This window comes from Bubalus bubalis, chromosome 16 (genome assembly GCF_019923935.1).
Source record: "Bubalus bubalis isolate 160015118507 breed Murrah chromosome 16, NDDB_SH_1, whole genome shotgun sequence".
NCBI lineage: Eukaryota > Metazoa > Chordata > Mammalia > Artiodactyla > Bovidae > Bubalus > Bubalus bubalis.
Genome location: NC_059172.1, coordinates 48,053,914 through 48,067,283, shown reverse-complemented (window position 1 = coordinate 48,067,283; position 13,370 = coordinate 48,053,914). Strand labels below are relative to the sequence as shown.

General features: G+C 46.8%; 1 protein-coding gene across 1 annotated transcript in view; it reads right to left on the bottom strand.

Moving 5' to 3' along the window:
* Positions 1–13,370, bottom strand: part of INSC (INSC spindle orientation adaptor protein) — a 141,698-nt gene that overhangs the window by 24,953 nt on the left and 103,375 nt on the right. The window contains exon 9 of the mRNA XM_045162863.1: positions 2,473–2,644. Within this exon, the coding sequence (XP_045018798.1) occupies positions 2,473–2,644 (172 nt within the window). The remainder of the gene's footprint in view (positions 1–2,472; positions 2,645–13,370) is intronic.

Here is a 13,370-nt window from a genome sequence, read left to right as displayed (position 1 = left end):
ACAAATAAGAAGTCTATGACCACCCCTTTACAATGAGGCTTTATCTTCTGATGTGGGGGGAACTACTAGGGGCAGCCCTTCCAGGCCACCTGCCTATGTCCAGGGTTTGGGGTGCGATCACACAACCCATAGTCCACGTTGCTACAATTTCTAGTCCAAATACCCACCCTCATTCTTATACCATCACCACTGCTGCAGACATAGCAATTATTAACACAACTGTCTAAGTGCCTTTTAATTTTGACGCACATTTATTTGAGCTACAGGCTGAGTCACCTGGGATGTGTTAAAAAGATTAAATTGAGGATCCCAGTGACTCATTTATAAATGTTTCCAGGGAATGGCAAGAAATTGGAGGACTATTTCCCACCAAAGAACAGAGCCCTGGCTACCTGCCCAGAAGATACATCTTATCTGCTGACTCTCAGAGCCGACTCCACCATGTATCTTCATCAGGGAAAAACAAATAAGGAAACTCTTCTCTGGGGAGAAATCCAGACCAGGCAAAGAAGCTGGCATAGACATATGGTAATAGTGAAAGGCCACTTGGAATGTATATGTTTTGATTTATTATTTGCTATCCTTTATAGACTGGGAGATTTTCTATAAAACTTAGAATTTTTGTCTTTTTTAAAATTGCTCTTTCCTATATGGCAACAATCAACCGGAGTTTATCAGGGATTACCTCTCTTTATTCACTGCAGATGCTTTTAAATTCAGTACAGGACTCACATCTCCTTATTTTCTTCTTCCATCTGGCCTCTTCACCTCATTTATGTTTCCTGCCAAGCTCTGGTGCATGATTGAGCATGACACCCCTGGCAGAAGTGAATCTGGAGATCAAACCAGTCAATCCTAAAGGAAATCAACCCTGAATATTCATTGGAAAGAAGGACTGATGCTGAAGCTGAAGCTCTAATTCTTTGACTACCTGATGCGAGCAGCCAATTCACTGGAAAAGACCCTGATGCTGGGAAAGATTGAGGGCAGAAGAAGGGGTTGACAGAGGATAAGATGGTTGGATGACATCGTTGATTCAGTGGACATGAATTTGAGCAAACTCTGGGAGATAGTGAAGGACAGGGAAGCCTGGTGTGCTGCAGTCCAAGGGGTCGAAAAGAGTTGGACACGACTGAGCAAATGAACAACATCATCCACTACACATGTTTTTAAATTCAATACAAGACTCAAAATCTTATTTTCTTCTTCCACCTGGCTTCTTCACCTCATTTCTGTTTCCTGCCAGGCTCTGGTGCTATGCCTGAGTATAACACCCTTGGCAGAAGGGAATCCTAACACTGTTATGTGGCCTTGGGAAAGTTTCTCACCCGCTTTCGGCCTCGGTTTCTTCTCTTATAGGGTGGGCATGATCTCTTGAGTTCCCTCCAGCCAAGGCTCTTCAACAGTCAGCTTCTGTATTTTCTCAGCTTTGAATCAATGTAGATATTTAACAAGTTGATTTCTCCCACCCTGGCCTGGAGGTGCCATGACCAGAGAAACTAGAATCAGCCATTAAGTCAACTCTAAGACCTCCTGAGTGCAAAGTACTTACAGATCTGAAAATTCTAAAGCTAGGAGAACCCTTGGGAGAAACGGGTCCTTACCTCTTGTTTCCTACAGTAGGAACACCATAAAGGGAGCTTTGCAATGTAGTACGGCAAGTGAGGGGTGGAATCCCACACAGCCTGCCCAGAATCAAAGACAAAAATCCAAGCCCAAGTGCCCTGACACCAACCCTACATTATCTGATGAAATCAATTTTCATTGTTTCAATAAGATACAGATATAGAGACAGTGACAGAGAGAGGGATTGAAATAGAAATACAGAACGGCTGAGGTTTGCCAAACAAATTTCCTGAGGACTGCTCTCCAGGTGAGTTCTTCTACTTCCTGCAGTTTTGCAGAAAGAGTATATTCTGGATATCAGGCTCTGATTCTCCTGCCAGGAACACACACATCTGAATAGGGGACTCTAGAAGAGTCAAAGCTCTCAGGGGCCCAGGGAGCGAGGCCAGGCTGGGGTTGCAGGCAGCAGGTGTGGGGAATGGCTGCTCTCTGAGGAGCCACTTGTCCCCAGGCATTGCTGCCACATTCCCCGGGTACCGCAGATGGGAGATTTCGGGAACAAAGCCCATCAGAGTCTCTCTGGCCAAGGATCTGAACCTCAACATTGGAGTCCCCACGCTTCCCTGGGCGTGTCTTGGTCTCCACTCAGAAAGGCCAATTAATCCTAGCCTGAACTCAAGTCAATGCTTGTAGTTTCTCAGAGGGCTGCAAGCATTCTAATAGAAGACTTGACAACAAAGCTCTTCCAAGTCTGACTCTGATCCTTAACCGCTGGGATTTGGCACATGTGATGTCTGTGGAGGAGTTGTGTGGGGTGTAGTGAGGGGGCCCAGGGAGCCTTTTCTGAAGACAACCGTGACAAGGCCCCCCTCACCCAACGGCACCCCCTCAGCCCGGATGACTCACTAACGAGAGCTGTCACGATCTCCTCCATGCTCTCCAGAAAGCTGCTGAGGTGCTGGGTGAAGGGCAGGTGTGGGGAGGTGACCTGGGCCACCACGGCCGCAGCCTCGGCCCGCGTGGCTTCTGAGTGGCTGTCGTCGGTCAAAATGTCAGCCAAGCATAGAACACCATCCACCTGCGAGCAGAGAGAGAGCACATACTCATGACAGTAATGGAACAGACTCACATCCCAGACTGGATCCCCAGGGACTCTGGAGGCTTATCCTTTGGCTCCAGAGAGATCAGTGACTTCCCATGGGCTTCTTAGATAGCAGGCATCAGCAGGTGTCCAGGGGCTAGGCCAGGGCATCCACCACAGCGAACTCTAGTAGAAAGAGCAGTCCCTTAGGAATCTCACACCCCTAAGTGTCCCTCCTCACTCCCTCCTGCTCGGTCACTCAGCCTCTCTGAGACTCTGTTTCCTCACCCACCAACAAGGTGTGAGGAGTTAAAGAGATGAAGCAGGAGATACTGGAGCCAGAAGAGATGCTTGACAAATGTTGGCTCCCTCCTCCCCTCCTTAAGTCAGCAGCAGGCTGAGCTCAGCATCCTTTTTCCCCAGCCTGTCCTCCACCACCTTCCCCTACAGAGGCCTTGCTCTCTTTGCCCCACCAGAGAGAAGCAAACCTGGGCACAGGGGACCTGAATGCCAGAGAAAGACGTCAACCCCCCGAGTTCTGCTCCAGTCGGACCTGCTCTTGGCACTGTAACTTCTTGAGAGCTTAATATATGCCCGCTACCACTATGCAAGTGTTATTACACCATTAATCCTCATAACCGCCTCCGAGGTTAGTGCTATGATACACAGTGCATACGTTATTATACCATTCATCCTTTTAATAACCTTCTGAGGTCAGTGTTATCATTATCTTCGATTTAAAGATGAAGAAACTGAGACACACAAAGGTTCATTGACTTACCCCAGATCACAGACTTTAAAACCAGTTGCTTTGGGATTTGAACCAAAACGGCTTGGTCTCAAAGCCCAAGGTTTTGAAGAGGCGTCATGCTGTGGCTGCCTTCTGAGAAGTGACACCTGAGCTCAGCCTCCAGCAAGTTGAGACTTGTTCAGAGGAAGAGAGGCAGTAACTTGCCAAGGTCAGCTCAGCAGTCCTCCTCAGATGACCCAGGACACCCACCTGCCTGGGGACCCTGCCATTAAGGGCCAGGGAGACCTTCCCTTGTTCAGGTTCAGGGCAGGGAGGAGCAAGGCGGGGACAGAGGCAGGGTGAGGTGAGGTGAGGCGAGGAGAAGCCCATGCAGCTGCCCTGGGCCTGGGCTCCTGTCCCCACACCATGACTTCCTGCCACTCAGCTTCAGCCACACTCCAGAGGCTGCGTTTAGTCTGACTAATTACCCAGTCATGTTCTAGGCCTCCCTTAAATGCTCTTGGGAGCCCTAAGGGCCATTAGCAGTGAAAGCCTTTGGCAATCTCAGACTCAAAAGAGACAAATGTGGAAACAGGAGCCTGGGGAACCGTCTGCAATAAAACTCACCTGGATGTGCTCAATAAAAGAGAGCAAACAGCAGCCAGCAGTCCCCGCAGGACTGGGCCCCTGCCAGGTGTTCGGCTAACAGGCCCTCTGGGAGGGACCTCACCGGGGCCCAGGGAAGAAACGGGGGCTGCTCTGGGCCTAGAAATGGGAAGCCGCCCTCTTACTGCAACCTAAGGCACCTCTTAAGCTTATCTGGTTTGTCGCCTCCCCACTTCCAGCACAATCCAAGGCTAGAGAGCAACAGGGTCTCTAGTGAGGGACTCTCTCAGCCAGTCCAACTCCCTAATCTCATCTTGGGTGCACATGGAGTTGCATCCCAGCCCCAGCTGGGAATGCTGGTCAGGCCCAAACTAGATTCAGACCTAATCCCTAGCAGGTTCAGGGAGATGGGCCAATCTGAACACACTAGAGAGGTCAGGGAATGGATGGTCCCCAAGAGCCCACTCACCAGCCCAGACTCCCGCTTGGCAAACCCACTGAGCACAGCCTCCCTGAGCGCATGCCAAGTGCCAGGCTGTGTACTGGAGCAGAGGGGCAAGGGCAAATGACTCACCCACAAATGACCATTGTACAGCCTGACTTCCAGGAAGACCTCCTGGAAGCCGCTCTGACTTAAGGCCCACACCCCAGATGGGAGAGGGAGACCCTCTTCAGAGCTAGGCACATCTACTGTCATGACAGCATGTATAACTGGATCCCACAGATTCCTGACCCCTAGAAAGTGACCCTGAATTGTTGAGCGGGTCAATTTACCAGGCTTCTGGCCCTGATGCCAGTGACTGGCCACATGGCCTCCTGCTAGCAAGCGGCCACCAACCGAAATTGATCTCCATATCCATCACTATCTCAGCAACTTCAGTCCAGCCCAGCTCATCATCAGGAGGCCCTGAAGGGCCCCCACCTCTGGGCTGTGGGCTTCCCAGTGTTTGAACCAATTCCTATAGTCTCAGAAAATGCACGGCCTCTGGAGTCACACCTAGCTGTTCTGAATCCTGCCTCTATATTTACTAGCTGGACGATTTTGGTACCTACACTGAGCCTTTAATTTTTCGCTTAGTCATGTCCGACTCTTGGTGACTCCATGGACTGCAACCCACTAGGCTCCTCTGTCTATGGAATTCTCCAGGCGAGAATACTGGAGTAGGTAGCCATTTCCTTCTCCAAGGGGATCAAACCTAGGCTTCCTGCATTGCAGGCAGATTCTTTACCATCTGAGCCACCAGGGAAGTGCTCGCTCGCTCACTCTCTCTCTCTTTCTATATATATATACATATATATATATATATATATATATATATATATATAATGGATAAACCCCAAAGGGTGCTGAAATCTGCATTAACTAAGAGATGCATATGCAGTGTTCGCCACACGGTGGCACCCTCATTCCACCTTAGCCCCATCCAGCGGGTACAGTCGTCTCTCCTAGACTCAGGGCCCTGTTTTCCCTTTCCCTACCCTGGCTTAGTCTCCCACCTAGACTTCTCTCCAGGGCTCCCTTCTGCAGGCTCCTCTGAGGTTGTGACCCCGTGGGGAACCTCAGCTCTGTGGATTGGGGCCTACAAGTTTTCTCATTGGCTTGATAACCTTGGATCATGCAGACCAGAACTAGAATTTTGCGAAGGTCAGTGACTCCTGTATTAATGCCCAACCAGGAACAATAAGATGAATGATTACATTCCTCAGAAGGGAACTGAGAGAAAAAGTACCACCCATGCATCTCTAATGTTCAGCAAACAGTAACTGAGCATTTACATTGTAACTGATGCTGAACTAGGCAGACTGCCACAGAGATCAATCGGAACAAAGAAAGAGATGGAGAATCAGAGATACAAAAACCAAAGAGAAACAGGGGTGGGAGAGGGAGAAGCAGAAAGAGAGAGGTCATGCACTTAAAAGGATTTGGGAACGTGACTGGTGCAAAGCCCAGCCTGTCCATTCCTCTCTTTTTTGGCCTTTAGAATTACCTCCCCCTGCTGAGAACTCTCTCCATCTGGGCCTCTCCTCTTCCTGGGCCTCCAGAATACCCACTTTGGGGCCCATCTCCTCCTAGCTAAGTGCTTCTTAACCCCAGATTTTGCCATCAGCCCACTCTGGACCACATCAGCAACACCTCTCAAACCCAAGTGACCTTAATGACTCAAACCTAGCCCTCCAGCTCTGACCTCCTTTCCCAAGATCCACATACACATTTCCAACCTGCTACTGGGTCTCTTTATGTTCAATTCCAAAACTAATTTTCCCAGATATTTCATAGACAATTCAAACGCAGTTCACTTACAGCTGAAGTGTTCCTCTTCCCTGCCTTCACTCCTCACTCCCTCTCAGACCCAGGTAAGAAATCACCTCCTCTGTGAACATGCGCCCTCCTCCCCCAGTCAGAAGGTCTCTGTCCTCCACACACTCTGGTCTGCCCACAACTAGAGCACTTACCATGCTGGCTCGTGTGTGCGAAGTTGCTTCAGTCATGTGTCTAACTCTCTGTGACCCTATGGACTATAGCCCGCCAAGCTCCTCTGTCCATGGGATGCTCTAAGCAAGAATACTGGAGTGGGTTGCCATTTGCTTCTCCAGGGGATCTTTCTGACCCAGAGATCAAACCTGCATCTCCCATGTCTCCTGCATTGGCAGGCAGATTCTTTACCGCTGAGCCACCTGGGAAGTCCCACCGTGTTGGTAAATGCCTAGTTTACATGCCCATCCCTGCACTAGATCTGAACAGCTTGGAGCAGCTCCTGCACTGAATCTTCTCTGGTGTCTAGTAGGCAGCTGAGGCCTGACAGACAACTTCAGCTGCATGAAGTTTGGGCTGAATGATCAGGAAACAGAGGCCCAGGGAGGGGAAGAGACTGCTCAGACCATGAAGCAAGGTGATGCCACGGCTGAGACTCCCATCCTGGTTCCCCTTCTCCTGGCCCTGTGGCCCATCTGTGGGGCCTTTGACATGGGCAGCAAAGGAAGATGTTGGCAAGAGGGTCAGGTCAGCAGGGGCTGCTCAACTCAGCTCCTGTGGTGGGCCCAGGGGTAGCCCAGCATGAGACCAGCTCCCTCCAACACTGGTCCCATTTCTGGAGAGACTCCATCCCCAAACACCCACTTCCCATCCTCAGTCGTGAATTTAATGATGCCAAGAAAACAATCTAATCAAAGCACTTTCACACCCCTAAAGAGACTGCTGCTGGAAGCACTTAGAGGTAATTAGCTTTTACGTAGAGTGGGATGGGCTGGGCCTGGTGACAAGCTTTCCTCATGGGAGGGCATTCAAGTGATGCTGAGGATGGTCTGGCCTAGTCACTACTTGGGTTGGAGGACTGATGCACCCTGAATCTGGATGAAGAGGGGACAGGCAGACTGTGACAGTCTCCCTGGGAGGTGGGATGTGGAAACCATGCCATGGGGGATCCAAGTGTACTGTACACATGACATCCGGTTTATGAGCAATGTCCTCCACTGACCTTCAGAAAAGCAGCAGTGGTGGCCTTTCGGTGAATATCGAAGGGACACGGGCCAGCATACAAAGGCCCATCATGTATCGCTGGCACTCGCCTGCTACTTTCGAATTCCTTTTTGCACGTTTCATTTTTAGGGGAAGTCAGGACTTGCTTGTTGTAACAGATTAACAGAATCATGTGAAAGCAGCTATAGCAGCTGTGGGGTGGAAGGGGAGCATGACCTAAAGACCCCCCGAATTTCCTCCTTCACCTTTCTGTCCACTTGGACACAAGAAGCCTGCAGGAAAAAAAAACAAAAGACAAGTGGGAACCACAAAGAACTTGGAATCCTGCTCATTGATGGATCTGCATATCCAAGGTACAGCTAAAGGGAAAATCCAATCACAGTCAGAGAGGGAAGCAGGGTCATATCCGAGGAAGCAAGGTCAAGTGCGGGCCAAGGGACAGGGCAAAGTATTTGGTGGAATAATTGAGCCCACAGGCCAGAAGCAGGATCTGAATGTGGGATATAAACCAGAAGAGGGCAAAGTTCAGGACAAAGTCTATGAACAAAGTAAGGGGTTAAAGGCTTACTTTATAAAATGACATGTTTGTTTTAAGTAGTGGTGGGAGAGCTGGGAGCCCAATAGAAAGTTACAGAAAGTAAAACACACCTTCAGGAGGAGAATATAAACTTCCTCCCAAATGAACATACCCAGACCCCACTCAACCTCTTTTACTCTTTCAAACAAGAATCTTCGATTAAAAGTCAAGTGCCAAATCAGACAAAAACAAATATGATTATGAAATAGGGAATGGAACAGTAGATGAAAGGGATTATATAACCAGTTTGGCAGCCAAGTCAGTGATGAAGAAAGAGGTGAATTAGTGAGGTGGAAAGAAATCAAGAATTAAATCACTTAAGAATATAAATAGAAAATAATTTCCCCATCAAGCTAGTGATTTTCCTTAAAGCAGATTGTTGAAAGGATGCTCTGGAGGCATTTGGCAGTGGAAGGAGTGGAGTTTGTGAAAAGGTTTCAAAGGTCGCTAAGAAAAAGTTTATTTCCCTTTGGGTGAAGGTTGCTGGGCATGTGCTGATATGAAAACAGCAAGTTTTCCACAAAGCATGCCTGGCACAGCTGGAATCTGAACTGTACCAAAGTACTTCTCGATCAGTGGTTATCTGCCTGGTTCTCAGATGATTAGACTCATATGTGGGATTGTTATAAGACTAATGCTTGCAGTTCACCACCAGAAATTCTGACTTAGCTGGTCTGGGATGGAGTCTTCTCATCAATATTTTTAAGCTTCCTCAAGTGACTCTAGTAGAGATCCTGGGTTCAGCCCACTCTTCTAGAGGGAGCGATGGTGCAGTGGGAGCTGCACAAGCCTAGGAGTAAGAAAAGCCTGGGTTCACAACTCAACTGTGTTAACTGCTGACTTGGTGAAATGAGTAAGTTATTCATCTTCTCTAAACCTCAGTATTCTAGTCCTTAAAATGATAATGCCACACTTAAGGAAAAAGTGAATGAATATCAAAAGCATTCCCCCTGAATCTGTATCAAGACAGAGATAGCTATTATCACCACTGTTACTTAATACTTTATAGTCAGTCAGTTCAGTTGCTCAGTCGTGTCCGACTCTTTGCGACCCCATGAATCCCAGCACACCAGGCCTCCCTGTCCATCACCAACTCCTGGAGTTCAATCAAACTCATGTCCATCGAGTTGGTGATGCCATCTAGCCATCTCATCCTCTGTCATCCCCTTCTCCTCCTGCCCCCAATCCCTCCCAGCATCAGAGTCTTTTCCAATGAGTCAACTCTTCACATGAGGTGGCCAAAGTATTGGAATTTCAGCTTTAGCATCAGTCCTTCCAATGAATACCCAGGACTGGTTGGACTCCTTGCAGTCCAAGGGAATCTCAAGAGTCTTCTCCAACACCACAGTTCAAAAGCATCAATTCTTCGGCGCTCAGCTTTCTTCACAGTCCAACTCTCACATCCATACATGACCACTGGAAAAACCATAGCCTTGACTAGATGGACCTTTGTTGGCAAAGTAACATCTCTGCTCTTCAATACACTATCTAGGTTGGTCATAGCCCTGGGTAATACAAGAGAAAGAAATAAAAAGGTATAATGACTCCAAAAGAGGAAGTGAAACTGTCATAATTTGCAGATGACATGATTGTACCCTGTGGAACAGCTGGTAAAGACTCTGCCTGCCAATGCAAGAGATGCAAGAGATGTGGGTTCAATCCCTGGATTGGGAAGATCCCCTGGAGAAGGGAATGGCAACTCACTCCAATATTCTTGCCAGGGAAATTCCATGGACAGAGGAACCTGGTGGGCTACAGTCCATTGGGTCACAAAAGAGTCAGACATGACTGAGCACTCACTTCTTCTTCAATGTACGTAATCCAAATCTGTATAAAATCCCAAAGAATCTATATACCACTAAAATTAATAACTGAATTTAGCAAGATCATTAGATACAATATTCAAAATTGTATTTTCTATATATCACCAATAATTAGGAAATAAAAATTCAAATAACACACATTAGCATAAAAACATATCTAGAAATAAATCTTAAAAATGTGTAAGATATCGATACTGAAAACTCAAAACATTGCTGAGAGAGAGAGTGGGAAGGTATACTACATTTATTGACTGGAATACCCTATACTGTCTGTCAACTTTCCCTGAATTTATTTACAAATTTAAAGAAATTTCAATCAAAATCTCTGCAGGTGTGTTTGGAGAAAGTAACAGCTGATTCTAAATTATATATAGAAAAGCATAAAACTTAGAATTACCAAGAAAGTCTTAAACAAGAACAATATTAGATGATCTATACTACCAAATATGAAAAATTATTTAGATTATAGGGACTCAGCCAAGGCCATACTGGTACAAGGATGGACAAAAAGACGAATTGAACAGAAAAATAGTCCAAAAACAGACATACCTATGTCATTACTTTACCTACAACAAAGGTACCATTTTAATTCAGCAGTGAAAAACATTATCTTTTTGATAAGTGGTGCTGGCTCCATTGGATATCATACAGAAAAACACTGAATCTTGAACATCAAAAAAAAATGTAATTTAAAGTAAACCATTGAACTAAATGTGAAAGGTTAAATAATAAAGCTCCTAGAAGAAAATACAGGAGACTCTTTTCATGATTTGGGGGCACATAAACCTTTTTTAAATGGAGACAAGAAACACTAACTATAAAAGAAAAGATCAATACATTGTGCTTTATCAAAGTTAATTTCTATCCATCTGAAGACACCATTAAGAAAATGAAGAAGCAAACCGCGGACTGAGAATATGTATTCTTAATATCCGACAAAGAGTTTTATGTAGAACACAAATTTTTAAGCTTATAAATCAATAAGAAAAAGGCAATTCATTTTTTTTTAATGGGCAAAAGTCTCAAACAGACATTTCACAGAAGATAACCAAATGGTCAGTGAGTGCTCAGTCGCTTCAGTCATGTCCAACAATCTGCAACCCCATGGACTGTAGCCCGCCACGCTCCTGTCCATGGAATTCTCCAGGTAAGAATACTGGAGTGGGTTGCCATTTCCTTCTCCAGGGGATCTTCCCAACCCAGGGATCGAACCTGAGTCTCCTGCAGCTCCTGCACTGCAGGTGGATTCTTTACCATTAAGCCACCATGGAAGCCCTTGGTTTTGCATGTAGGGCTTCCATGGTGGCTTAATGGTAAAGAATCCACCTGTGATTCATGGGGTCGCAAAGAGTCGGACACAACTGAGCGACTGATCTGATCTGATCTGATATGTTATTATATATATTAATGTGTATAACATATAATATACACAAGTTACAATTTTTTGCAGTAATCACAAATACTGAAACCCATGGTTTGTTCTGCTTATATAGTGCTCTACTTCCATTGAAACAAAATTATTAATCACACTTCAAAGGAAAATTTAATCCATAGAGGTACATGTCATGGCACAAACCAATAAAAGGAAGCATTTATTCAAATTCCTTCCTGTCCAAAGGACAGGAAACAGTTTAAGATAATTTAGTAAAAACCAAAAGTTGGGAATTCCCTGGCAGTCCAGTGGTTAAGACTCCAAGCTTTTACTACCTGGAGCAAGGGTTCAAACCCTTGTCAGGGAACTAAGATGCCACAAAATCACAAGCCGCACAATGCAGCCAAAGAAACGACAACAAAAAACTCCTTCTCCCTCAGCCCCTAAAATAATTCTGTTTTTCCAATGATAGGTCAATGACCTAAATAATAATGGTATAGAATAGAGTAATGAAAATGATCTCCTCTTAGTATGCTAGATATGCAAACTGGCAGATATAATTGGCCCAACAAAAGTTCGAAGCTTGCATTAATAACGGACAGAAGGCATTGTCAACGAATTTTATGAACATGTAAGTTGAAACATAGGATCGGTGGACCTTTTGAGAGCTGCCATCTGAAGACACTACCCTTTTGGGGTTGAAAAGCTGCATTAAATGCTTGAAATGATATGGGAAAACAGCTCAAAAGTATTAGTTGTCAGTGAGATGAAAATTAAAACCACCATGCGAGATCCCTATACGCCCAAGCAGGCCAGGGTCAGGGACTGCTTGTCCAGTCACCACAGGGCTTCAGACTAATTACTTGTTTGGTTGTTTTTTTTTGTTTGTTTTTTGGCTGCACCACGCAGTACATGGGATCTTAGTTCCCCAGCCAGGATCAAACCCACACCCCCTGCAGTGGAAGTGCAGAATCGTAACCACTGGAATTCCCAAACTAATTATTTGTACTTTTAAAGTAGCCCAAGGGAGAATGAAACACTCCTTTGGAAACTGTGTTCATTATCTGTGTGGGTCTTCCCGTCGCCCCTTCCTCTCTTATCCTATGTCTCCTCCTCTTTCCCATTACTCCTCCCTCTCCTTTACTGCTCCCTCTCCTTGTCTCTGTGTGTGTGACGGGAGTACCCACCACCTGCCACCAGGTGGATCCTGTGCCGTTAGTGCCAGGCTGTTCCCAGGAAATGGGTCCTCCCATGTCAAATTCTGCCCCCAAACCTCCACACTCTACCTTCCCTGTCTCCTCACTGTCTCTGCTGCAGCAGCTTCCTTCCCCTGCTGGCCTCTGAACTGGCACTGGCCCCGCTCCAGAAGCCCAGGGGAAGCCGTGATGGTACAGGCCCCACCTCTGTACCCCGTCCAGGGTCCTGAGCAGCCCTCGCTTCGCTGTGGCACAGCTTCCCTTCTCCCCGACACAAGCATCATGCTTACATCTGACTTCTTAGGGGCAGATTCCCTGCTCGCACTAGATTACTTGGGGGTACAGCCAGGAAATACACTTTACTGATGTTTTACCCTGCCGAGCTTACTGCCCCTCACCCACCATACACACATACACACACACACACACACACACACACACACACACAAGCACAGGCCTCCATCTATGGACTCACAGAGAGACGTGCCCAGTTCTCTTCTGACAACACACACTGGCTGCAGAGAAGAGGCACCAGAACCCCAGCCCAGCCAGCTCAACACCTTCTAAGTTGTGTTCACACGTTCATCTTCCAAGATCACTTCATCGGGCACAGGATATCAGCAGAACAGATTCTCCACTCAGCGAATGAGAACACCAAGGCTTATGGGGATTAGGAAAGTTCCCTGTGGTTCCCCAGAAAACCAGTAGCAAAGGAAGAGCTGGCCCCAGGCTCTCCGCACTATTGCCAGTCCGGGGACAAGGTCTATTTGTGGACTCCAGAGCTTGGGCTCAGAGTGACAGGAGGGAGAGAAAGGGAGGGGACAGGAAGCTGGAACCAACTACTCGGGCCAGATGGTACAAAAAGGGGCTCAGGGCAAATCCCATAGAAAGATTTTCAGCTAGTGCATCCTTGCCGAGGGATCTATAACGTCTTCACTCCC